The 24618-nt window shown below is 43.5% G+C and overlaps 1 protein-coding gene across 2 annotated transcripts; it reads left to right on the top strand.

Annotated features, from left to right (window-relative positions):
• The first annotated feature begins 7789 nt into the window (after nucleotides 1-7789).
• On the top strand, nucleotides 7790-13554 carry MARCKS (myristoylated alanine rich protein kinase C substrate). 2 transcript variants are annotated; one of them, XM_050314213.1, is made up of 3 exons: nucleotides 7790-7865; nucleotides 10189-10361; nucleotides 11497-13554. In XM_050314213.1, the coding sequence occupies exons 2-3, from the start codon at nucleotides 10263-10265 to the stop codon at nucleotides 12271-12273; spliced, it is 876 nt and encodes a 291-aa protein (XP_050170170.1). In that variant the 5' UTR covers nucleotides 7790-7865; nucleotides 10189-10262; the 3' UTR covers nucleotides 12274-13554. The 2 variants fall into 2 exon arrangements, with proteins under 2 accessions (XP_050170170.1, XP_050170169.1); XM_050314212.1 differs by lacking the exon at nucleotides 7790-7865 and adding an exon at nucleotides 9762-9946.
• The last annotated feature ends 11064 nt before the right edge of the window (nucleotides 13555-24618 follow it).

The following is a 24618-nucleotide window of genomic DNA, read 5'->3' as shown; positions in this document are numbered from 1 at the left end:
ACTGACATCAGGCAGCTCCCTCAACTCTTGTGGTTACATCCCATTGGATCCCATGGGCTGGTATATATTCAATTTCTTTAAATGTTCCTTTCAATGGGCTCCTTCTCCACCAAGGGTGAGTCTTCCTTGTTCCAGACTTTTCCCTTCGTCTCAGAATCCTGGTGTTCCTGAAGGCTGGTCTTACCAGCAAACACTGAGGTAAAGAAGGCATTCAGTATCTTGATTTCTTCTGTAGCCTTTGGCACCAAGGTCCCTGCCCCATTCAGCAGCAGGCCCACATTTTCCCTGATCTTCCTTTTGCATATGTGTAGAAGCCCTTCTCATCCCTCACCAAATTTAACCCCAGGTGGGTTTTGGCTTTCCTAATCCTATCACTGCACACTATGTCTGTATTTTTCCTGGGTCACCTGCTTCTACCTCTTGCATTCTTCCTTTTTAAGTTTGTGTTTAGTCAGGAGCTTCTTGTTCATCCATGCAGCCCTCCTGCTGCCTTTGACAGTGGCTTTGTACAAACTTGGGTACAAGGTGTGTTGGTTGTGTTCAAGGCAGAAAAATTTTCTTCACCAAGATGTGGAGACATTTCATCTCTGCTTATTTCCATGCCTGCTTCCAATACCCACAACAAGATGTATTATAGCTACTGCCCCAAACCAGTACCGTGGTCTCCATGGCAGATATATCCACAGAGACTTACCTCAGTTACCTAGGCAGTCTGTCATAGGGCAGAAATACCGATAAAAATGCCCTCATCTTAAACGAGTTATTTCACCAATAATCCCAGGCAGGAATACGGCACAAATGCACCCGTCTTAAACCAGTTATTTTGCCAATAACTCCTCTTGTCTCTTGAATTTATGTGTATGTGCCATTCTAAATCAAACAGTTGAATTCATAATCATTAACCTATTTGTTTTAACAACGCTTAATTTACTGCCCAGAAGCCTGCAGCCTGAGAGTCTCATAGCTGTGGTTTCTTGCAACATTGGCTACAAAAAAATGGCTTCTCAGTTGTCCCAGTCACTATATGTTCAAAAATTAGTACATGGCTGCAGGAACATTTATATAGCAAACTTCTAAAGCCAGTGTTAAAAAGAAAAGATCTTCATTACCCATGTCTTACACAAAGAGGTTGGATAACACCTTCGATGCATAGACAGTAATTTCTGTTACCCATTAGACTTAAATAGGTGGGTCTCATCCTACATATCCATACTTCTAATGACAAGTGAACTCACTGCATGACTAATGTGAGTTCTTCTAAGGCTTTATAGAACTGGATATGAACTTAGTCCTCTTGCATTAGGTTACATAGAATGATAGATTATCCTGAGTTGTAAGAGACTCACAAGGATCATAGAGCCTAACTCCTGGACCTGCACAAGAACACCCCGAGAACCACACTCTTGCAACACCTAGCCACCAATAAAAGTGAAGAACTTTTTCATTGTATTCAACCTAAATATCCCCTGACACAGCATCAGGCCATTCCCTCGGGTCCTGTCACTGGTCACTAGAGAGAAGAGATCAGTGTCTGCCCCTTCACTTCCTCTTCTGAGGAAGCTGTAGACCACAAAGAAGTCTCCCTTCAGTCTCCTCTTCTCCAGGCTGAACAAGCCAAGTAACCTCAGCTGCTCCTTGTATGTTTCCCCTCTAGGCTCTTCACCATCTTCATGGCTCTCCTTTATATGCTCTCTAATATTTTTATATCCTTTTTATAGTGTGGTCCCCAAAGCTGCACACAGTTACAGTAAGAAGTAAGGTGCTAAAACACAAAATACACATAGAACAAACACTTTCTAAAATAGAAAATATTTAGTCATAATATAAACCAAAAATAAAATTGTGGTGGGTATGTAATACCAGAATGATATCATGAATACTCTAAAACATTCACTTTGTCAATGGGGAAAAAAAAAAAAAAAAAAAAAAAGAAGAAAGAAAAAAGATGGAAAATCTGTAAGTCTGGTGTATCTAATATGAAGCATCAGTGAACTAATCTCTCTGTTGAGAGATTACAAAGAGCAGCTAAATCTGCAAAGCACATATTCGCATTTTGGTCATCCTAACACAAACTGAAAATTTAAAGCCATTGATAAGTTGCTGAATTCATCAAACTGGACCCAGGAGCTCTAGCTTGAAGTATGATCTGTCACTGCTTTTCAAAAGGCCAGGAGAGTCAAGAGGCTAGAGGTGTTACCAGAGGGACCCAACCAATGTACCATGTCCTGCCTCAGTCATCCTATCTCCAAAGTGCTTCAGAAGCAGCCGATCAAAGGCCTTCTGTGAGGAAATACAGAGGAGATGTTGCCGCATCTTTGATGTCCAGAACAACTGATGCTTACATGGGCACTGACCTACCTTGCATGTGAAGGAAATCCTGTCACTTGGGAGGGAAGGGGCCATGGCATGCAGTCCTCTCTTACTCCTTTTCAGCTGTGCAGCTGACCTGTCTAGCTGGAAGCATGACAGTGCCAGGGCATACCAGCTCTCTGCTCAGTGATCCGCTTTGCAAAGGAATTATTATTTGAAGGATGAAGAATGAGATAAAACAGGATCATGACTGTGTATTGAAGTCACTGGGTCAGTCTGCTAACACTGGATCATGAGGGCCAGCCCTTGCTTGCCACAAGAACTAGAAAGTAAAAAGCACTAGCATTTTCAGTGGAGCAAGAACCAGAGGGAAGATGCTTCCCACTCCCAGGCAGGTCTGCTAAGCAATTACACTGCAGAATCGTGCTCAGTTTTTTGGTGCAATTACTATGTAATTCTCCATGTCACAGAGTAACTCTTAATTCCTTTGCTGAACAGCTTCAGCAAGAGAAAATGGAAACATTTATGCTCACATTTCCTTATCCTAGAACTTCATGGGAAAAGCAGAGGGAGGTAAATGAAGGGATTCAAATTTTTTTTGTGGGAATTAAAGCCATGCTTCCTGAGCCCCACCACTGAGTTGCTGGATGAAAGGGGACTGCCTCTTAAGCTTTCAAAGGGGCTAAAGCACCTCACGGCAGGAAAGAGGTCAGAGTGCTGGCTTCCAAGCAAAGGGATACACTTCTCTACAACCAAATGCAAGTAACACTAGTCTCTGAGACAGGCACAGATGCTTCACATTTCCTATTTGTGATTTATTCTGTGTAGTTGGGGATTATATGACCACGGATATAAAATCTGTGCCCAACTAGGACACCAGACAAATCACATACATTTCTACCAAACTGACTGGGATGCACTACACAGTGTTTATTCCAGCTACCTGAAACAAACAGCCCTTCTGAGCTGAGTATAACAACAACAACAACTTGTACTGGCTTGGCCTTTTGCATCTTGTGGCTGTAGTGTATTTTTTCAGGCAGTGAGAATCATAAAACCAAACTAAGGGTACCAGCCTCTACCTGCCAGCTGGGTAAATTACAGGCTAGCACTTGGCTTTCTCCTGGTAGCCTGAGCCCTGCAGAGAGCCTAGGCACTTGATGTGGAGGCTGTTAATTCCACAACCTTGAGCCCCTGCTTGATGTAACCCTAGATCAGTTTCAATTCACAACAACTAAATTACAAGAATCCAAATTTCTGAGGTAAGCTTAAATGCTTCCTATTTCCTATTTTAGATGGATTTCTGTTTAGCAGGGTCCATCAGTTTCATTTCACACCCTGTGACACTTTTCTGCATAAATGTGCATGGTTTCACTCTTATTTAAGTTCTGCCCCCTCCAAATCTACCTGGAATTCAGGAAAGCCAGGCTGGCTGTAGCCACATGACATAAAGTACTGATGTCTTGTGGTCTTTCAAAAACTTGATGAGGCGTCATCTGTCAATGCCATTCTAAAAAACACCTGCCCATCAGACATTTTTTACTTAGATCACTCCTCCCAGCAGAAATGAAGAAGGATCTTGAAAACGGAACCAGGCACAAGTTGCAGAAAGGGAGGATTGTATGAGGGAGTGGTGTCATTGAAGCAAATGTCATTGGAACTGAAGCTAAACTTCATGCTGAATCAGGTTATCACCTGCTTGTCATCGCTGTTGCTTGTCCGACCGCACCAAGAGTTACAGAAGCTAAAGCAGCAGGAAACGACCCTTCCCCCCTCAAAAAGTGAGGGGGAGGGGGAGAGGAGGAGGCGTATTGGGCAGAGAGAAAGAATAGTTTTCTGCTGGTTTAACTCTACAAATGGCTTATCAGGAAGTCAGAGGAAAGCCAGGGCACACACAATGGAGGGAGTGGAGCTATAGGGCCAGAGCACAGGAACCAAGGGAGCAAAGGACTGCTGCTGAATTGACTTAACGAGGGTAAAATTGTTGGGAAACTGCAGTGAAACAGTATTTATCCTTAGAAGTGATGGATGTAAAGTGTTTGCAACTTTCTGCTACTATCTATTTTTTTTTTTTTTTGTCCACTCCCCGCTTAACTCAATGGAGTCTCAATGCCCTTTCGTTGCTGTTGAAGTGTTGTTCTTTAAAGCACAATTAGTATATTTCGTGGACTGGTCTTTTAGTGGTATACTCACACCTTCCCTGTTAGTGATTGCTTCTTGCTGTGATTGCTCTCGAGGGACGGGCTTGGGCTTTAATGAAGTGTATCCTTTTACATCATCTAAGGAATTTTTGTTTGGGCTGGGTTGGGTTTATTGTTGGTTTTCTTATTCTTGATTTTAGTTTGTAGATTTTTTTTTTTTCTTCCCCAGAAGTAACCAGCATCATTATTGGAGGACAGTTATCTAGTTGGTTGAGAGATATTTTTTATTAGCTATGAGAGAGACCAGCTGTATGATACTTCTAAAATATATAAACTCTCTTAAGTTTTCAGTTTCCCAGCACACTGGACATTCAAACAGCCTGGATCCTATTTAACAAACATTGTTGAATGTATTCAGTTAATAAAAGCTGGGCAAATATTAGTAAAGGGCTTGTAATGGTTGTGAGTGACATAAAGGTTAAAAGCTTTTGATAGCATTGTGCCAAACTGGAGTAAAGCTTGAAGAAACTGAAGTGATGTGTCAGTAAGAAATCTCAGCACTGATTCAGACATCATGAAATAATAATTTTTCAGAAACTGGAAAAGATGCAACTGCTTTGCAAATCTGAATTTAGTTTTAGAACTTGAAGCTTTTAACATTATTCAGCTCATATTATCCTGTTTTCCTGTTAACAGACCTGTCCCAGTTTGACATTTCCTGGGAAAGCAAGATGGTTTTTGTCCAGTGCATGTTACACTGTTTCTCCATAAGGACTAGGACAAGAGAAGAAAGGGCTTCCAAGAAAGTAGATGAGCATATAGGGAACATTATCTCTCGGTGTAAACTTTGATTATTATTTTTTCATTTGCTTGCTGCCCTCTTTGCACAGAGGAAAAGTCTCTGTGCACCCCAGGACACAAGAAGGTTTCCCAGCACATCCTCAGAGCTCCGAGAGTCACAATGGGAACACCATAAACCATACACAGTTTCAGGATTTCTGTAAACATAGTATTCCAGCTCCCAAAACCGCTCTTAGAATTCCTTCTTTAAAGGCTTGTCTGGATGAGGATAAAGGTGTATTAAAAAAAAAAAAAAAAAAAAAAAAAAAAGTGTCAGTGAAAACTTTTAATTAACACGTTTTCAAAATCTCAGTGTTGGCAGGGTGTGTTGCATTTTAGTGCATTTGCCAGCAAATGTGTTAATATACATTTGTGTCCCAACAACATGTAGCAAGTTAGGACATGTTTTTAAAAGTTTCGAATTTTAATAGGAGTTAAAACGTGTTCACGATAGTGGTTTTACCTTAGTCGAGTGTGAGTGTCACTGATGGGTTTTTCTGGGATTTCAGTGAGCAGCTGCCGTACTGGCAGGGAGCTGCTACTGAGTAGCTTTCTCCTTTTCCTGAACTGTCAAATGAAAGTGTCATTTCATTTACCTGTCTTTCGTGAATGGACGGAAATAAATGTTTTACAATGTATTGGGAAAAACAACAACAACAAAAAAAAGCTGGATATTAGTGAGATGGGACGTTGGGCAGTGGTTGCAGGAGTCGGAAGCCATACTTTCATCGGGTGGTAAATTGCAGTTTCAGAGGACCTGATGTAAGGTCAGTATTTCTGTAGCCACATAACCCAGAGTGTGGCACCACATTCAGCTGTTGTTCTAGATGTGGACACACACTTTGCTGGGGCAACTTTGCCTCAGCTGCTCTTAGGCCAAAAGTTATCATCTTTTTTCTAACCTCCCCACAGAAAGTTAGTGTAAAGTTGACATAAGCACTACATACCATGCTTGTACCTGGTTAGCTTGACTGGAAGGATTGTGTTTATGCATGATCAAAGTTGTAGTTGCAAGGCACAGATTCAGTATTAATGACCATGAAGTCACAGGCAAGCATCAGTAACTCCAAGTCAGCTGTGACACTGATTTTCTGGGTAGCACACTACAAAGCAGTCCACACCTCAGTCTTTCCTCTTCCCAAAAGGCAGATGAAAATACCTCAGGCAAAATGTGCTGAGAGGAGTCACATTTTGGAAGAACTGAAAAAAGACAACTTCATCTGGGGCATGCAACACACTATTAGAAGTCAGGAAACTGCCAGTGACAAACAAGGCCCTCAACCTTTGGAGTTGCAAAGGGAAGGTGAATCCTGCTGCCCACCTGAGAACAGGTCGCCAGCCTTGTCTCTTTGCCTTAACTTTTGGGCTCCTCTCATTTAATTTTTGGTTCTCAGTCATTGCTGTCCTGTTCTTAGAAATATTGTCACCCATGCCACAGGTGTGGGGGGGATCTGATTTTATGCTGATATAGCTATTGTGGTAAAAGCCTTAACACAAATACACCTGACAAATGTACTACTTTTTTGAGATACTAAATCTCCAACACCCTATGCACGAGCAACTTTACATTCATATCTCCGCATTCCTGCCACAGAAATGCCATAACTTTTTATGTGGAAGGCAAGGTAGAAAATCAGTATTCTCATAATCATAACTGATTAGTCCTGCTCCAAAACACCAATGAGTGATTGTTTTGGTTTTTCTCCTTTCTTTCCTCCCTCCTTTCCCTTGGAAGGAGATGAAAAGATCAGGAACTTGAGTAAAGAAGTTTAAGAATGAGGAATCTTCTCTCCAGTCTATCTCTTTGCTTGGTGCATAAAGGTGTGGTGTGACACTAAGTCGATGGGTTCAAGAGGTCATTCAAGGCGTTAAATCTTGCATTTGCACCTCATGTTCAAGGGTTTGGGTTAGAGATAGCTGTCCAGGTTTTAATTGCAATGGGACTGACAGCAGGAATGTACATGTATTCCAGACTATCTGCTTGTCCAGAGACTCTACAGAACAAAGTGTGGAACTAAGCACCTAGAGTAAGATTAGTCAAGGCTTTTTCTTTTTTTCTTTCTCTTTTTCTTTTCAGATTTTAAAGCATTGAAATGGTTGAAAAATATATCAGAAGCATAATGTAGAGCACATGCCATCCAAACTCCCACAGTCACTCTGTGAAAATTTTAAGTGACACTACTCTGAAATTCAGACACAATTACAAAGGAAAGTAAAACTGCACATGGTCGTGCCAGTAAAACTGCATATGCCCATGCTGATGAAATTGCATATACCCATGCAAGATGGACGGGTGCCTTTTAAGACTGATTGTGAAGTCCTGTCGTGGTCTTCCAGCAGGTCTTCTTAGGCTGTTAAATGAACCAGTCTAAAAATGAAAAAAAAAAAAAAAAAAACCACAAAAAAAAACCCAAAAAACACCACCACCAAAATCACGATTTGCTTAATATCCAGATTAAAATGAGCAGAGAAAACACTACACGTAGAGTCCCCTTGAGCAGCGGAGGAGGATCCCGCGGAAGAGAGCTGTCTAGCTGTCCGTGCCCCACGGTCGCGCTGCCGTCACGCCACAAGGTGAGCCCCTCCGCAGCTCGCTCCGTCCCTTCTGCCGGCGCTGCCCGGCGCCGCACACACCGCTCCGCCACGCACACCCGGGCCGTGGGGGGGAGCGGCAGCCCATGGATCCCCGGAGAGCGGGTCCCGGCACCGGTGCCCCCGGGCGCGGCCGCCGCGGTGCAGCCGCAGGTGACGCTGGTGCGGGCAGGGCCGCCCCCGCCCCATTCCGCTCCCGATCCCACCACGGAGGCCCCGCCGCCCCTCGGGGAAGGAAACCGCCGCCCTCGCCAAGGAAACCGCCCGGCGGCGCGGCCCCGCCGAGGGAGCCCCGGGGCGCGGTGGCGACACTGCCGGCACCCCCACCCTGCGGCGGCCGCTCACCCCGGCAGGGCTGCGGGTGCTGCCGGTGCGGGGAGCGCGGCCGCGGGTGGGCGTGAGGGGAGCAGCCCCCCGGGGGAGCGGGAGCTGCTGCGCCGGGCTCGGCGGGGCGGGCGGCCGAAACAAAGGGAGCGGCGGGTAGAGGCGGCGGAGGGGGATGTTGTGCGTGAAATGCGGCGGGTGGGAGGGAGAGTTCGCATCCACCCCGTAGAAAACACCAACCATATGCCCCTTTTTGCCCCCAAGTCACGTAATATTTCCTTGAGCGGCTGAAAGCAGCCGGCTGCCCTCGCCGGGGTTACCGGGTGGCGGCTCTGGGTGCCCGCACGAAGCCCACCGGTCCCGCCAGCCCCGGTAATCCGCGGGGAAAGGGAGGTGGGAGGCTGGGCCGAACCTCCCCGCTTCGCAGCCCTTCATTATCGGAATCATTTTAACATCCTTGTTTATAAACAAGAGGCGTTCGGAGGAGATTACCCGACTCAGGGAAACGATCGTTCTGACGCTCGTTTCTACTCCTTAAAAGGGGATGGGGGTGTCGAGGAAATGGGGGCGAAGGGGGGCTCTGGGCCAGCCTTCCCCGCATCACAGCGCGGAGGGAAGGAGCCGCCCGGCTCCCCACACACGCTGACCCCTCCCCCGAGAAAGGAAATCACTCGGGTCCGTGATATTTCACCCACCCCCAGGCTGCTAAGGTCTCCAGATCACCGTTAATTCGCGTGCATTAGTTTCGGGTTGCATCTTATTCGAGGGTTTAAATTCAACGTAAATACACGCTCGGGGCTGGGGTTTGGGAAAGCGCGAATGTTTCCCTGATAACGTCGCTTCGCCCACTACTTCAGTGCATGGAAATGTAATCGTGAAGTGGGTCACCGCCTCAGAAAATACTTTAAAAACACAAATCAGGAATAATCAGACAGCAGAATTTAATTAGAGCCGTAGGCTAATCACAAAATATTTTATTCCAAGCCAATATCGCTATGGGGGAGGGGTCCGTTTCTGCTCCGGCAGCGGCTCCTGCCGCCGCTGCTTTAGCGTTTGCAACATCTGGCCTACAGACCTACTAATTTCGACTCGTGATCTCGTTCGGCGAAATCCGATCTACGTGGTTCAAATACCTTCCAAATTGGGGGCGATTTAACAATCCCGACCAATTAAACCCAGGGTAGAAAAGAATAAAAAAAAAAAAAGCCCAACGGGGTTAAAGGAAAAAAAAAAAAAAAAAGCAAGCAGCAAATCCCCTCCTTCCCTCTCCCCCGCCCGGGGCTCGCACACACTATCTGTTGCTCTCTCACGGCGGCAGCGGGCGGGGGCGTGCGGCGGGGCCGGGACGCTCTCACTCACACTCACACTCGCACTCACCCGCACGCCCCTCGCACCATTGTCCCTGCCCGCCCGCCCCGCTCCTTTTCGGCGCGTTTTGCTGGCGGCCCGGCGCGGGTGCCGGCGCGCCCGCCCGCGCCGCGGCGGAGGGGAGCGGAGCGGAGCGGAGCGGCACATTCATTATCGGCCGGGGGCCGATTTCAAACCGCTGCCATCGCGGCTCCATTGTTCGCCGGGCGGGCGGGCCCCGCCCCCCTTTGTGCGCGCCGGCCGCGATTGGCCGGCGGCGGGCGGAGCGCTGCCGTCACCGCTCGGGAAGCCCATTCATCTGTGCACTTGGGCGTTGGACTCCGCATCTTATTAGCAACCAGGGAGATTTCTCCATTTTCTCCTTGTCTACAGTACGGCTACAAATCTGGGATTTTTTATTACTTCTTTTTTACTAAACTTGGGCTCCTTTTTTTTTTTTTTTTTCCTCGACTTTTTCTTCCCTTTTTTTCCCCTCCCTCCTGTGCTGCTGCTTTTTGATCTCTTCAACTTTAAATTTTTTAAAAGGAGTGCATTATAATCGGTTCTGTTCTCTCTTCTCTTTTTTTTTCCCCTCTGGTGTGTGTGTGTGTTGCTGCTGCTGCTGGTCGCCCAGTATTTATACCAACCCAACGCTCTTTGTTTCCCCTCCTTTTGGATCTGTTGAGTTTCTTTGTTGAATAAGACAGCATGGGTGCCCAGTTCTCCAAGACCGCTGCAAAGGGCGAAGCCTCCGCCGAAAAACCTGGGGAAGCAGTGGCTGCATCTCCATCCAAGGCGAATGGACAGGTAAAAAACAAACAAAAAAAATTAAAAAATATTAAATCTAGTCCTTTTTTTAAGCCAACTTCGACGGACTCTCTTTCGCATCCTGTTTAATTCTTCCTTTGATGCCCCAGTGGCACATTCAATGGAGAATACGGTCGATCCTTTTATCTTTGCAACTCGAGGCAAAGGAATAATTTCTTTATTTTGGTTAAACGGGCTTGGCTTTGAATGATTCGTTCCTTTTTCTTTCCTGTGGGGGGGAGGGGGGGCAGGGGGCACGGTTCTTTCTTTCCTTTTTTTTTTTTTTTTTTTTTTAAATCCCTCGTGTATTATGGTGGAGTGTCTCGATGGCTCGTAAACGGAAGGATCTTACACCTTGGCTTGGCTTTTCTGCGCGCTTAACCTGCTCCCGAAGACGCTCGGTGACTCGCGCGGAACGCTTATCGCGGTGGAGCAGGATGGCTGTGTGTTAGCGGGGGTCGGAGCCGCCGGGCGGGGGGCTCCGCGGGCAGCCCCCTCGGGCAGGACTGCGGACCGGACGCTGTGCCGCCCGCCCCGTCCGTGGCAGCTCCGCCAGGGGCTCGGCCGCCGCGGGGCACGGCTTTCTGTCGCCCACCGCCCCCTCCCCACGCGTGAGCCGGGCTGGCCGTGCCCTCGCTGCCCCTCGCAGCAGCGGCGGCGTTGCGGGCAGCCACCCCCCGCCGCCCCCGCAGCTGCCGCCCGGGGCAGCCAGCCGCGCTCCGGGCGCCTGAAAGATGCAAATGCGGCGTGAGCGAGGGGGACGGGGGCGGGAGCGCCTGGCCGCACCGCTCGGGCGCGGAGGGGCCGCGGCGGGCGGGGGCCGGGGCAGGGCCCGGCGAGCTTTGTTCGCCTTCCCGCCCCGCGCCGCCGCCGCGGCTGGACGGGGCGCGCCGGGGGCGGTGCGCGGCGCCGCCGCCGCTCCGTGGAACCGCGGCGCCCTCTGGCGGCCACCACGCGTCCCGCCCGCCGCCGGGGGCGCCCGGCCCGGCCCGGCCCGGCCCGGCGGAGGGCGCGGCGTTCGAACCGCGGGAGCGGGAACCGTGCGAGGCGAGGCCCGGCGGGCGGGCGGGAGGGCGCGTCCCGCTCCGCACGCAGCCTCCGGGCACCGTCGGTAACGCTGGTCGCTGTCTTGCAGGAGAACGGCCACTTGAAGGTGAACGGCGACGCCTCCCCCGCGGCGGCGGAGGCGGGCAAGGAGGAGGTGCAGGCGAACGGCAGCGCGCCCGCCGAGGAGACGGGCAAGGAGGAGGTGGCCTCGTCGGAGCCCGCCTCCGAGAAGGAGGTGGGAGAGGCGGAGAGCACCGAGCCGGCCTCCCCAGCGGAGGGCGAGTCCTCCCCCAAGACTGAGGAGGGCGCGACCCCCTCGTCCAGCAGCGAGACCCCGAAAAAAAAAAAGAAGCGCTTTTCCTTCAAGAAGTCCTTTAAGCTCAGCGGCTTCTCCTTCAAGAAGAACAAGAAGGAGGCCGGCGAGGGGGCCGAGGGCGAGGGCGGCGCCGCCGCCGCCGCGGCGGAGGGCGGGAAGGAGGAGGCAGCGGCGGCCCCCGAGGCGGCGGGCAGCGAGGAGGGCAAGGCGGCCGCCGAGGAGCCGTGCGCGGCCGGCAGCGCCGAGCCGGCGAAGGAGGAGGCGGGGGACTCGCAGGAGGCCAAATCGGACGAGGCCGCCCCCGAGAAGGCGGCGGGAGAAGAGGCCCCGGCGGCGGCGGCGGAGGAGCAGCAGCAGCAGCCGGCGCAGCAGCCGCAGCAGGCAGCGGAGGGGAAGGCGAAGGCGGCGGAGGAGGCGGCGGGCAGCGGCGCCGCCACGAGCGAGGCGGGCAGCGCTGAGCAGGAGGCGGCCCCCGCGGAGGAGCCGGCGCGGCAGGAGCCCCCCACCGAGAGCAGTCCCGAGGGACCCGCCGCCGAGTCGGCGGAGTAGTAAGCGCCGCCGCCGCCCCTCGCCGACGGACTTTTCTTCCCCCCTGTTTGTTTGTTGGAGTGGTGCCAGGTACTGGTCTCGGAGAACTTGTCTACAACCAGGGATTGATTTAAAAGATGTCTCGTTTCTTTTTTTTCTCTCCCCCCGCAGCTCCCATCTCAAATCGTTGTGTGTTGCCGCCATTCCAACGGGCGGAGGGGGGCCCTCCTCCGCCTTCCTCTCCCACCCTCTATATTTTGGGTTTTTTGGGTTTTTTTTTTCATCAGTATTAACATTTTGTTTTGGTTGGTTCGGGTTTTTATAAATTTTTTTTGTTGGTTTTTTTGTTTTTGTTGGTTTTTTTTTAATTTCATACTTTGCAACTCTCTTCATATTATAAAACTTTTGCTGATCGGTCTATGGACATGCCCATATATGAAGGAGATGGGTGGGTCAATAAGGGATATCAAATGAAGTGACAGGGGCCGCAGTGGGGAACCCGGGGCGCGCAGCCCTTGCCGGGAGCGCGCCCCACCAGAAATGATGTAAGGGGTTAGTCTCTTTTTTTAAAAGAAAGTTATTACGATGTATTTTGTGAGGCAGATGTTCTATAAGGTTTACAACACTACAAGTCTTGATTAAGAAGGAAAGGAAAAAGGAAAAAAAAATAAAAAATAAAAATCAATACCCAGATAAAGAGATCATAGTCTTAGGAATTCATTTAAACCATAGGAACTTTTCACTTATCTCATGTTAGCTGTATCAGTCAGTGATTAAGTAGAAATACAAGTTGTATAGGCTTTATTGTTTATTGCTGGTTTATGACCTTAATAAAGTGTAATTATGTATTACCAGCAGGGTGTTTTTAACTGTGACTATTGTATAAAAAAACAAATCTTGATATCCAGAAGCACATGAAGTTTGCAACTCTTTCCACCCTGCCCATTTTTGTAAAACTGCAGTCATCTTGGACCTTTTAAACACAAATTTTAAACTCAACCAAGCTGTGATAAGTGGAATGGTTACTGTTTATACTGTGGTATGTTTTTGATTACAGCAGACAATGCTTTCTTTTCCAGTTGTCTTTGAAAATAAAGGAAAACTCTTCAGATGCAATGTTTTTTTTTTGTGTAGCATCTTGTCTATCATGTTTTTGTAAATACTGGAGAAGCTTTGACCAATTTGACTTAGAGATGGAATGTAACTTTGCTTACAAAAATTGCTATTAAACTCCTGCTTAAGGTGTTCTAATTTTCTGTGAGCACACTAAAAGCGAAAAATAAATGTGAATAAAATGTATAATTTGGTTGTCTTTCTTTTATGGATACTCTGGTAGCTTAAAGGGACTAACCAGTATTGTCTAAATTTGTAGAGAGAAAGTCATGTGTCCTGTTAGCACTAGCTTTGAAAACTTCCTGAATCCTGGACTGTGTAATACTGTGCATCTTACAGAGAAACTGTGCAATGCACCAGGTAATTTGTAGGCTTTTCTGGCTTTAGAAAGAAGAGTGGAAGGCAATCTGAGCATGTACAGTGTATGTTTTTCCTGTCCAGGGTCCATCTTGCTTTTAAGACCAGAAGTATCCAGCATATGAGAGTTTTGCCTCTTGAGGAAAATAAGATTTAACTTCAATTGCTTAGGGTGGGGCAATGAAATTTTTTTGCTGAGTTGCTTAAAAATTAAGCTCTAGAACAGATGTCCCACTTCTATCTTGGTATGCTGGTCCTACTTTGGTACCTAGACTATTAGCCTGAAAACTTTAGCCTGGAAGGAGAAAAGGGAAATTAACACTGCCATTCTGCTCAAGTAATTAAAAGCAATATTTTCTTTTTTTCCTCAAGTGCTACTCCCAAGTACAGGTGAGTTTCAAAACAGATTTCCAAATTTATCTATAAAAAATCTCCTGGTGCTTACTTTTTAATTGTTAGGCTTTCTGGCTAATTTCCAGCATATTGCTCAGGGCATATTATGCCTTAATAAAACAGTGAGTTCATGTAAGAAAAGCAGCAGTGGTGTTTGGAGGGTGGAAATTGATTCAAGAAAGTGTTGCTTCTAAGTTTATAGGAGAAAGTTTAGTGTTACACTTATTTGCTTCCACCTACATTTTCAGCGGAAACTCTTTGGAAGCAATTATGATTCATTTTATGAGAAAATGGCACGTTAGCACCTTGTTCCCTAAAGAACAAAGCCTAAACTGAATGAAGTATAGTAGATTTCCTGCTGAATGCATACTTCTTTTTGTTTTGGTTTGGTTTTTTTCCTGTTATTTGTTTGGGGTTCTTTTGGTTTTGTTTTGTTTTGTTTTGTTTTTTTAAATTCAGCTGTCTACCATTTTAACTTTGGCTTGTATGTACTCTAGTTGCCCTGGTATTTCTCTATAGCTTTAGAAATGTATTGAAACTATGCTATAATTGCTGAGGGACAAAAATAAATGGATGTAAAACAAGATCCTCCACACCAGTGTCATTCTTGGAGTACATGTGTTTGAAGTCTAGTGCATAACTTCTTTGCTAAGGGGTTTTTATAACATGGCTGTAAAAACCTGTTCTGAGACGCATGATGTCTTGACCATAGAGTCAATGTCTCTTTTTAATAAATATATATATATTTAAATCTAAGGATTCTTAAAAAGAAGTCTGAATTTCTTCTTTTTTTCTCTTTTTTTTTTTCCCAAACTGTATGTGTACATATGAAGAAAATAATTTCTAGTAAAGTTCTTTTTCAGATTTTTCTTCTCAAGCTTTCATGTTCTTTCCTCACCCAGCTGGTGTTATCTGAAGTGCTTCCTATCCCTGGGCGTGCACAATTGCTCCTACCCTAGGAAGCCAGGCTTCTGGCTTGGGGCTTTGTCATTCCGTGGCTTGGCTGACTTGAAACCAAGTCCTAACATAGCAGAGTTTTGAAAATACATCTTAAGAATACCAGTTGCATCTACTTTTCTGGTCCCAGCAGTCGAGTGAGATTTGATGATACCAGTTTTCCACTGTGTGGTGTAAGAAGATGGGAGTCAAGGCTTGGAGTAATGGAAATGGAGGAGTTTTGAAATGCTTCCTCCTGCCAAAAAATTGTGCAAGAGCATCCTTCCTCCCTTGGTCCCCAAGGGACTGAATAGTGACTTCTGTGCTATTGTGGAATATCCTTATTTATGTGCAAGGAAAATGAAGGAGCTGGGTGTTAGTGACTTGTCAGGTGGTTCATATTCTTACTGAGAAAGCTTTAAACTTTTTTTTTTTTCCTTGATTGCCTTGATGGAAATGCTAATTATAATGGATATTATAATTCCAACAAATTCTCTTGGAATGTATGTGGGTTTAAAATGTGTGATTTCTTGGGTTGCTCTAGTTCGTTTTAAGCAGAAGGTATTATTGCTATGAACAAGGTAACTTGTGTTGTGCTGAACAATGTCATATTTTTCAGTAAAACTTACACTGGAATCTAATTTTGCCTGACTAGGGACTCTAGAGATTTACTTTTTTATGTTTATTTACTTAAACTAAGCCAACAGTCTTCCTTGTTTAATAATATAACTTGCTTGTACAAAAGTCCTTTCAAATTTCATGCCTATCTTGGTAATATCTAAACTTCATTTCAAACTCCACAATGTCTAACTTCAAGTACTCCTCTTTTGTATCTGGTCCTGATATATTCACTTAGAGACTTTGCCTTCAGGCAATGAAGCAAGACAAGAAAAGGGAAAGGCGAGCTGAGTGAGGCAAGTGGAGCCTAGGCTTTGGCTTCTGCTGAAGTGCCTTCTCCTTCCTGCTTGTGTACACAACCCCTGGATACAAATCAAGTCTTCATGTATCAACTTCTGACATACCTAAATACTCCTGTTGGTTGTATTAGATGCAAATGTTGCATATGTGAGTATTTTATGCCTTTATGATGATGTTGTCTGTGTCTTAAGAATGTTTTTTGTTACATACTACTGTTTGAAACAGCTAACCCTTAACTTCACTTGCAGATGATTTGATGAAGGTCAGAGGTTTTCCTCTGTTTTGTTTGGGTTTTTCTAAGTTGTAAGTCTTTTTATATTGTCTTAAAAAAAAGTCAAGAATAAGACACATTCTAGTCTAAAGGTGTAATGCTGAGTAATGATCTCCTCCAAAACTAGTCCTGTGAATTTGGTCTTTGTGCTCTTTGTATAGTGAAAGAGCAGTAAAAGGTCATCATTGGTGATACTGGACTCCTTTCAGTGTTCGTTTAAGAGACTGAGGTAACATGTTTTCCATAATGATGTAGTTTATTTGAAAGCATCCTAATCATAGCTTGTGACTTTTTTTTTTTTTTTTACCATGCTCAGGTCACTGAGATAGAATAAAACAGGTACTTTGGCTCCTGAAGTAAGCAGCAAGTGAAAAATGGTATATCGTTTATAACATACTGTAGACACTGGAGTTAATTTCTTTTCTTTACAAATCTGGGGTCTTCAGATAATTGGCAGTGAATGGAAACTATTGGCATTGCAAGGAGTCCAGCAGGGCAGAGGCAAGCAGGCCAGGCAGCCTCCTGTTACTCTAAGAAATGAATGTTAGAGGTCTTACTACGAAGTACAAGGTTATTGACTGCCTGTGCCTTAGCTTACCCCAGGAAGAGCCAGTCTGGTGGTGAGCTTCTAAGGCCTGTTGCTTGTTAGAGGACTTAGGGAAGACGCAGCAGCATGTTTCATGATGCATTTACTGAGGCAACTGTTGAGGTCATTCTGAAGTGGGAGCACTGCCTGTTGGGAAGATCGGAAGAGGGTTAGCAATGGGATCAAAATGGCAGTTATACCTAAACAGATGAGTGACCAAAATATTGACCTGTGAATAAAGTACAGAGATAGGAATATGTAAGTTTGTCCTGTGTTATTGATTTCGATATGAAAGCAATAGACTCGGACTCAGAATGCTCCTTTTTAAGGATATCGATACTGTTACCTGATGAAGGTGACATAAAACTTCAGTTGATGTGTTTAGAATGTTTTTAAGCCTTGAGGAGGGTTACAAGTATTATTTATACATCTTTGCTCTCAGTCTTTGCTGTAGGAAGGCATGTTTACCCAGAAGAGTAACAGGATTATCAAGATACTGGGTGAAACAGGACATAAATATTTGCAGTAGGAAAGTCCCAAACAAGATATGTGGAATGTTAGTTCTCAAAGATATGATGAATTTAGATAAATAGCAAAGACATTATTCAATTATATTCAATTAAAGAGGGGGAACTGTGTTCTTTTTTTTTTTTTTTTTTTTTTTCCTAACACAATTCTAATTTTAGAACAGCAAGTACAGGGAAACATTACTGGTGGTGCATGCATTTTTATCACCAAGCAGGTAAATATTCCAGGACTTAGGATTCCTAGGATAGTTCTTGTGGCCATGTATATGATAACCTGCATTAGAAGAGTGCTGGAGAGGGAATGTTTTGAGTCAAGCAGTGCTACCTTCTGAGGTCTTTTCCAGCACCACAGTTGATACTATTGGTATTAAAATATTTGATAGCTACTCTTTCCAAAGACCATAGTGACTAGAGATTTATTTTTAGGTACAGTCCAAACTAGACTTTGTCTCCTAAAGTTCACACCTTAGTTTCTAAAAAATAGAGAAAGAAAATAAAATACCTATGGATCTATTGGATAGGTAAACCATTCTTGCTGAGTAGCTCTAATAGCTGCAAGAAATTACTTACTAGCCTATACTGGAGGAATTATCTCTCTGAAATTCGGTATGTAGACTCTGAATATTTTAAATTATTTTGATGACACAAAAGCCATGCTTACAAGGGTCATCTTCTGTTCAAAGAAAGCAAACCCATCCATTCTCACTGGAAAAGAATCATTTCAAACCAGTAAATTAAGTCCTCTGTAGGCAAGGCCTTTACAGAAGAAGAGTGACAGAAAAAAGAAACCGACCACCAAACTTTAGGACCTAAAGGAAGAAACTTTTTTCTAGCCCTTTGGAGCAACACTGTCATAGGTGTAAAATACCCCCTTTCTGTCTTTAAAAAAATATTATTTAATTGTGTGAGGCATTGTTTCCACTGAAGTGCAGAGCTGTGCTCCTTCCAAAAAACCACCAATGAAAACAAGTCCAAAATTGATGAAGGTAACATTTGTCAGGGATGAATCATTAGACCACTCACAAAGTCCCACCTTGCAGTTCAGGAGCCTGTAAAAGCAAACTTACCAGATATGGCACTTCTAAGGAGACTGGATAGCCAATATTTTCCATTTTGGTCATCAATCAAAATGGCAGAAATCATGGACTGATATTCAGAATACAGGAGGGAACATGACTTTTTTTTGTTTTTCTCCTGGTAATATTCTTGCATATACATATGGTTTTGCTTTCTAATAACTATCCAGGAAAATAATTTAAAACAGTAGAGTGAGAATAATTCCAACATTTCTCTGAATCCTTTCTCCTGGATGTTTTTATACAGGTGTACTTGAAAACTGTTATTTTATTCCGATATTTAACAACTTTGTGAGTTAATGCTTACATGGACAAACAGTGTCAAATGTATGCTAAATTAGATAACAAATTTTGTAAAGGATTCATTTTGGCCTCATTCTATTCTCATCATGATCTGTGAGAGGAAAGTTAAAGTATGCAATGCACTTAGAATGTTGCTAATGGTAAGAGAAATACATTTGATTCTTCCATGCAGCATCCACCTGGAATCCACATGAAATGGTGTGCAATAAAGGGAAAAGAAAGTGACTGTGATTGCGTGAAATAAGAGACTGAAGACCCGCAAGACCACACTGGCAAAATGGACAGGAGCACTTTTATGTGTTGCCGTCATGAATGACAAAATTAAATGCCATTGGAAACTTAGCCTCCTTATTATATATGTGAGAGTTTATACCCTGGAGGCTCACACCAGTTCTGGCTTTCCTCTGCCTCCATCACATGGAGTCTGTCTAATACTTAACATTGAAGTGATGATGCAGAAAAGTATTCAAAAGCTCATCCAGATAAGTTATCAGAAAAGCTTGCTATTTCCAATGTAAAACCAATACTTTTTGGTCATCAATGATGTCCACTGAAAGCTGTGTTATCTGCTGAATTTTTTGCCTTTGTGTTGCCTGCACAGAAAATTGTCATTTCAATATCATGAAGCTTCTGATGTTATTATAAATTTGGCCAAAGGGGAAAAAGAAGGAGAAAATATCTTTCAAGTGATGTTAGAGTAGGACCATCAACTTTAATAAGCAAAGAGATTCAAAGCCAACTGTTCTCTATTTAAATCCCAGTGCAAATCTAATCTAATCTAATCTAAAGAGGCTTTAGGGCCTTGATTTGCACATTGTTTTTGTTATTGCATACATATTATGATAGTCATTAGTTTAATAATCTGTGGATATATAGAAGTAGAAACAAAGTAGTACTTCTGAAGTTTCCCTATTCCTAAATACTTCATAGCAGGAGTGCCAGGTTTAACTGCAAGAAGCAATTGTAGGAGAAACATTCTGCGTGGCTCTGTCACATAGAGATGCAGAAGAGGGAAGTGCTAAGTTGTTCTTGAGGACTTTGGAAGAAATAATACACTGTTTATCTTTTGTGACAAAGATAGAATGAGGACACTCTTAGCAAAACTCTTCAGGAAAGGCACACAAGTTCAAACGAGGCTTAAAAGGGAGCTGAACATCGGATGTTCCCAGTAGCACTTGAGTGAAGCAACATACATGTAAGAAATGCACCATTTGCAAGGGAAACTGGACATCTTAAAATTTTGCATACAGCAGGCTTCCTTTCACATTAATCTGCTGCATTAAAGGCAATCCAATTGCAGATGGCAGTGACGTGGACAGCTGGGAAGGAATCCCGAAGGAGGAGCATGGCCAGGGACTGCTTTTGAACAGCAGCATAAACAAAGGTTCATTTCTGTAAGACTACTACTATTAGGAAATATTTATATTGTGATACAGGCTCAAAAGGCCAAGATTAAATATGAGTCGTGCTTGTGCCAGGCACTGTGTAAACATATTTGAGAGACAGTCTCTACTCTGAAAAAGCTTCCAGGCTAAATGCAGAAAGGTTAGGCTGCTTCACTTCCTACCATTGTTAGAATCACATTTCTATTTGTCTTGTTCAAGATTATGGAGGGAGAGGGAATAAATTACCAACTTCCTTTTTTTCCTTCCCCTCCCCCTCTCCCCCAAAGGATGTTATTTGCAAGTTTCTTTTCTCACTTCGTGCTCTTTGCCTTCATAAAAGTGGAACTGTGATACAGAAAGCCTTGCCATCCGTGTACAGTTGGCCAGGGCATTTTTTATGGCCACACATAGTGATGGGCATTTTAAGCAACAAGGTTAAGTTAGAAGTGGCTTTTGAGCGAAAAGATCAAGCAGCCCAAAACCCATGAAATGTAGTTTGAGACAGATTATCGATAGCTCTCTAGTGACACTTTGAGGCCATGTTTAGGTACTGAAACTAAAATACTTTTCTCTCGGAGTGGCTGTTTTGAACACTGGTGCAATTCCCACCATGGGACTAGTGAGGTTTTTTTGGAAAGGAGGGAAGGTGCCTAGTTAGAGAGAATATTTACATTTAGGTATGATTTTTCTTTCAGAAGCTGTTTATTCTTTATCAAAAACTATCCTCAACTTTATTAAATATTGTCACGTTGAAGGACAGAAATGAAGATTCTTCATAGATTTTGTTTTTTATTAAAAAAGTACCTTCACACCCTAAATTTTCCGGTTATAATTCATGATTCCTAAGAGTATTAATAAGAAAATCACTCTATCAAAATTTTATTTTAAAACTACAGATATCCGAAGAAAATATGGAACTACTTAGATTGGAACCACCTGGAAATTGGTTCAGATGCATGATCTGGAATGCCGTGAGTCCTCGTGAACCAGCAGCCTGATAAGCTGAAAAGCATGTGTATATTGTGCATTAAATAGAAGAAAAAGCATGTTTATTAGAGATTTTTTATGTTTATTTTCACATGGCATTGAAAAAAAGTGGTCTCACTGGTTTGTAAAATTGGTTGTATTCCCTGTATTTTCTAGCACACTACGCCGAATCTATCAAAGGCACTTACCTGAAAATCACAAGTTTAAAAACTTCTCCAACCTTTCCTCTAATGTAGACAGGAATGGTAGTGCCTGATGACATTTTCACCATGATGTTGCATAAATCAACTAAAGTGGTAAAAATGCTTGTGGTTTGGCTATATTTACAGTCTCTGTATTGCTAGCCACATGGGAGAGCTAAGGGAGGGAATTTCCCTAAAACTGTCGTAGCCAGTGTAACCACTGAGACATTTAGCACTTGTTGCTACCAAGAGTGTTAAACTTGGAAAACTGTATCTACAACATGCCAAGGTGTATATGTGTGGGGGGGAAAATAAGTTAAAAAGAATAATTTTAAAAGAAGTAGTTAAAGGATTTCACACAGCTTTAGGAAATTAGCCAAACAATTTCTGAGTCATTACTGAGAGCTTTTGACAAAAAAAAGAAATAGGATAATCTGGACAACTAGAGAAGAATAAACACCATACCTGTTTTAGATGTGGTTTCACAAAAGATTTGGGAAAAAAAGAAAAGATAGAGGAGCAAGAAAATAAGGTTGAGGAGTGTAAAAAAAAAAGAGAGGGACTAGCAGAAGGACAAAGAGACATGAATGTTGAGTGGAACCAGAACACTGAAATAAGGACTAGAAAAATTACAGATAAAGCAGCCAACTAATGCAACTGAAAATACCCTAGAACAAATGTATTTTTAGGTTGATAAAATAGTAACAAATAGTCAAGATCAGCTTCACAAGGGTAAACTCTTTCAATTCAATGTTATTTTCTTTTCTGACAGTGTACCCAGCCTAGAAGTTCTGTGGGAGTCAGGAGCTGTAATAGATCTTTACTTCAGTAATATTTTTTATGCTGTCCTGTACAACATTCTCATAAACACAGACAGGGAAATAAGATCTAGGAAGATAGATGCTGAGCAAATTCAACATCTGAAAAAACCCTTCAAGATATAGCAGCCAGTGGTTTGCTGCTGTACTGGAAGCACTGGAGGTGGACACAAAAGAGAGCCCACAGTACTATTGGACTTAACATGGCAATAAACATGAGACAGATATGATCCAAAAATCAAGCAGAAGTTCAGCAAAGGGCTATGCTTCAGGAAAAGAAGTCTAATTCAACAATAGAACATGGGAATTACCCAGGCAACAGGAAAGGAGCCTGGGGCCAAGCTGGTTCACAGGCAATATCAGTCAAGCATTAGTGCAGTGGAAAGGGCCCAACAGGGTTGTTTTGAGCATCTTTTAAAAAAAGATACTCCTTAAAAACAATCTTAGGCAATATGGAAATTGTATTGGGAAGGCAACACACAGGCTTTACATAGAAAATAGATTGTTCTGTGTACTACAGGCAAGGAGAAGTTTGTAGTACTAGGATTTAGTTGTTTTTCCATCATGTGAATGGTTATAATAAAGAGAAATCAGTTGTTCTCTGTGTCAACTGAAGGAAGGACAAAAAATAATTAGTATAGTTTGTAAGAAAGAGGATATTGCTTAAGTTTTAGGAAAGGATTTCTGACTACAAGTATAATTCAATGGTCTAACAGATTACACAATAGGAACGTTGTGGAAAAGCTTCTTCACTGTGGAAGTTTGAGGTTAGAACAGATAATCTGAAAGGTACAGTCTGTCTTTATCCTACATTAGTGCCAGTGGTCATCAAAACGTATAGCTCAGGATCTTTGCTTTAGAATTTTAATTCAGTGTAGTGATTTCCAAAAGGTCTTGAAAGACCAGGGAAAGCTTTGTCTTGTGCTTCAGTAGAAGTTAAACTGTTGTACAGGAAAGGGAGGGTACAATAACAGTTGTCCAGAATTTATCTCATGAGATACATATGTATAAACATCCAACTAAATAAAAATACACATGCACTAACAGAGCCACATATTATTCTTAATGCAGTAATCAGTAAGGTCTCTAAGCAGAAACAGATTCTGGAAATAAATCATTTTGTTTTAATATTTATTTTATAAAGTAATAGTATAATATGTTGTTACATGTTAACTATTCAGTCTAAGAGGTGGATTGTATTGAGTTAGGTGTTATACACTCACAGCAAAAATTAGAACCCCCTTAAAATCTATAGCCTATATAGAAAAGGAGTTGCAAGCAAAACAGCACTTAAGTATTACCATTCTGGTTTCATGAGACAGGAAGTGGTTTTCCAGTAGGAATGTCCCTATCCTTTAGCATCTGGCATTGAACCATTTGAATTTTTTGTGGTGACCAAAGGTACAAGGACTGTTTGCTAAATTTAGCAGTTTACATATCTACAAGTGTAGATATGTATTATAATCTATGATGGATATGCAGTAAATATGTTATGTACCTAAAGGATATTGTAGAGTGTAGCTGTGTACAGTGGCAAACATGTCTGTAAGATGTTGCCCAATAGCAGAGATTGATAAGAAAATAACCCTTTTAAACAAAGAGAAAGAGAGATGGTCATCATTTTTCATTGAATTCTCCCTTTTGGTCTGATCTTTGGGTACTAAAACTGATCCACATTTTCATAGTCTATAACCCCTCTTATATATAAACACTATATAAAATAGTGTGTATACGTAAACCAGAGAGAGAGAGAGAGAGTCTACAACCAACTTGCTTACCTCACTGTACTAACCAGATTTGAACAGGCTGTGGTTTCGGGCTACATTTTGTTAGGTGTCTTGTTACTACTTCATTTTGTGCATTATGTCTACCCAGGATACACACTACTTCATTTGATGTTTTATCCTAGTGTATACATTTTAACACTCTCTTCTGAGTGTAAGTGGTCTTATTTCAAGGGAAATTCAAGCACCTGCTGCTGGGCATGTATTTTCTTTAATCACCAAAGTGCCAACAGGGAGAATGGTAGATTTCCATCACTCCATGAGCAGTAACCACCATGGTTTGATGGCGGTAGAGACTGAGATCAGATGATCTCCGACTCTTGTCAGTTTCAGCACTTCAGAATAAACTTGGTTTTCCTTTTTTTTCTTTTAAAGTATACACTAAAATAACATACAGGAATGTGACTTAAGGATCTCTGTTATGAGCCCATACAGTGGGTTGACCCTGGCTGGACAGCAGGTACTTACTACAACTGCTCTTTCACTCCCCTCTGGAACTGAACAGAGGAATAAAAAAAAAGCCAACAAAGGATTCACGAAGTTGGAAAAGAGCTGCGAGAGGTCACTTACTGATCACCCTCACAGGCAAAAGAGATTCAAAGTGGGGATGTTAATTGAATTTATTACTAACAGCGTCAGAGCAAGAGTGAGAAGTGAAAACCTTACCCCCACCCCTCGTTCCTTCCATGTTCTCCCTCCTCCCAACAGCAGTGTAGGGGGACAGGGAGTG

This window comes from Myiozetetes cayanensis, unplaced genomic scaffold (genome assembly GCF_022539395.1).
Source record: "Myiozetetes cayanensis isolate MyiCay16 unplaced genomic scaffold, myiCay2020 scf2-11, whole genome shotgun sequence".
Taxonomy (NCBI): domain Eukaryota; kingdom Metazoa; phylum Chordata; class Aves; order Passeriformes; family Tyrannidae; genus Myiozetetes; species Myiozetetes cayanensis.
The sequence above is the reverse complement of the archived record's forward strand: the minus strand, read 5'-3'. Positions and strand labels throughout refer to the sequence as shown.

Coding starts and splice junctions, on each gene's coding strand:
- MARCKS (XM_050314213.1), top strand. CDS start 10,263: ATGGGTGCCCAGTTCTCCAAGACCGCTGCAAAGGGCGAAGCCTCCGCC. Junction 10,362..11,496: donor CATCCAAGGCGAATGGACAG/GTAAAAAACAAA, acceptor GCTGTCTTGCAG/GAGAACGGCCACTTGAAGGT.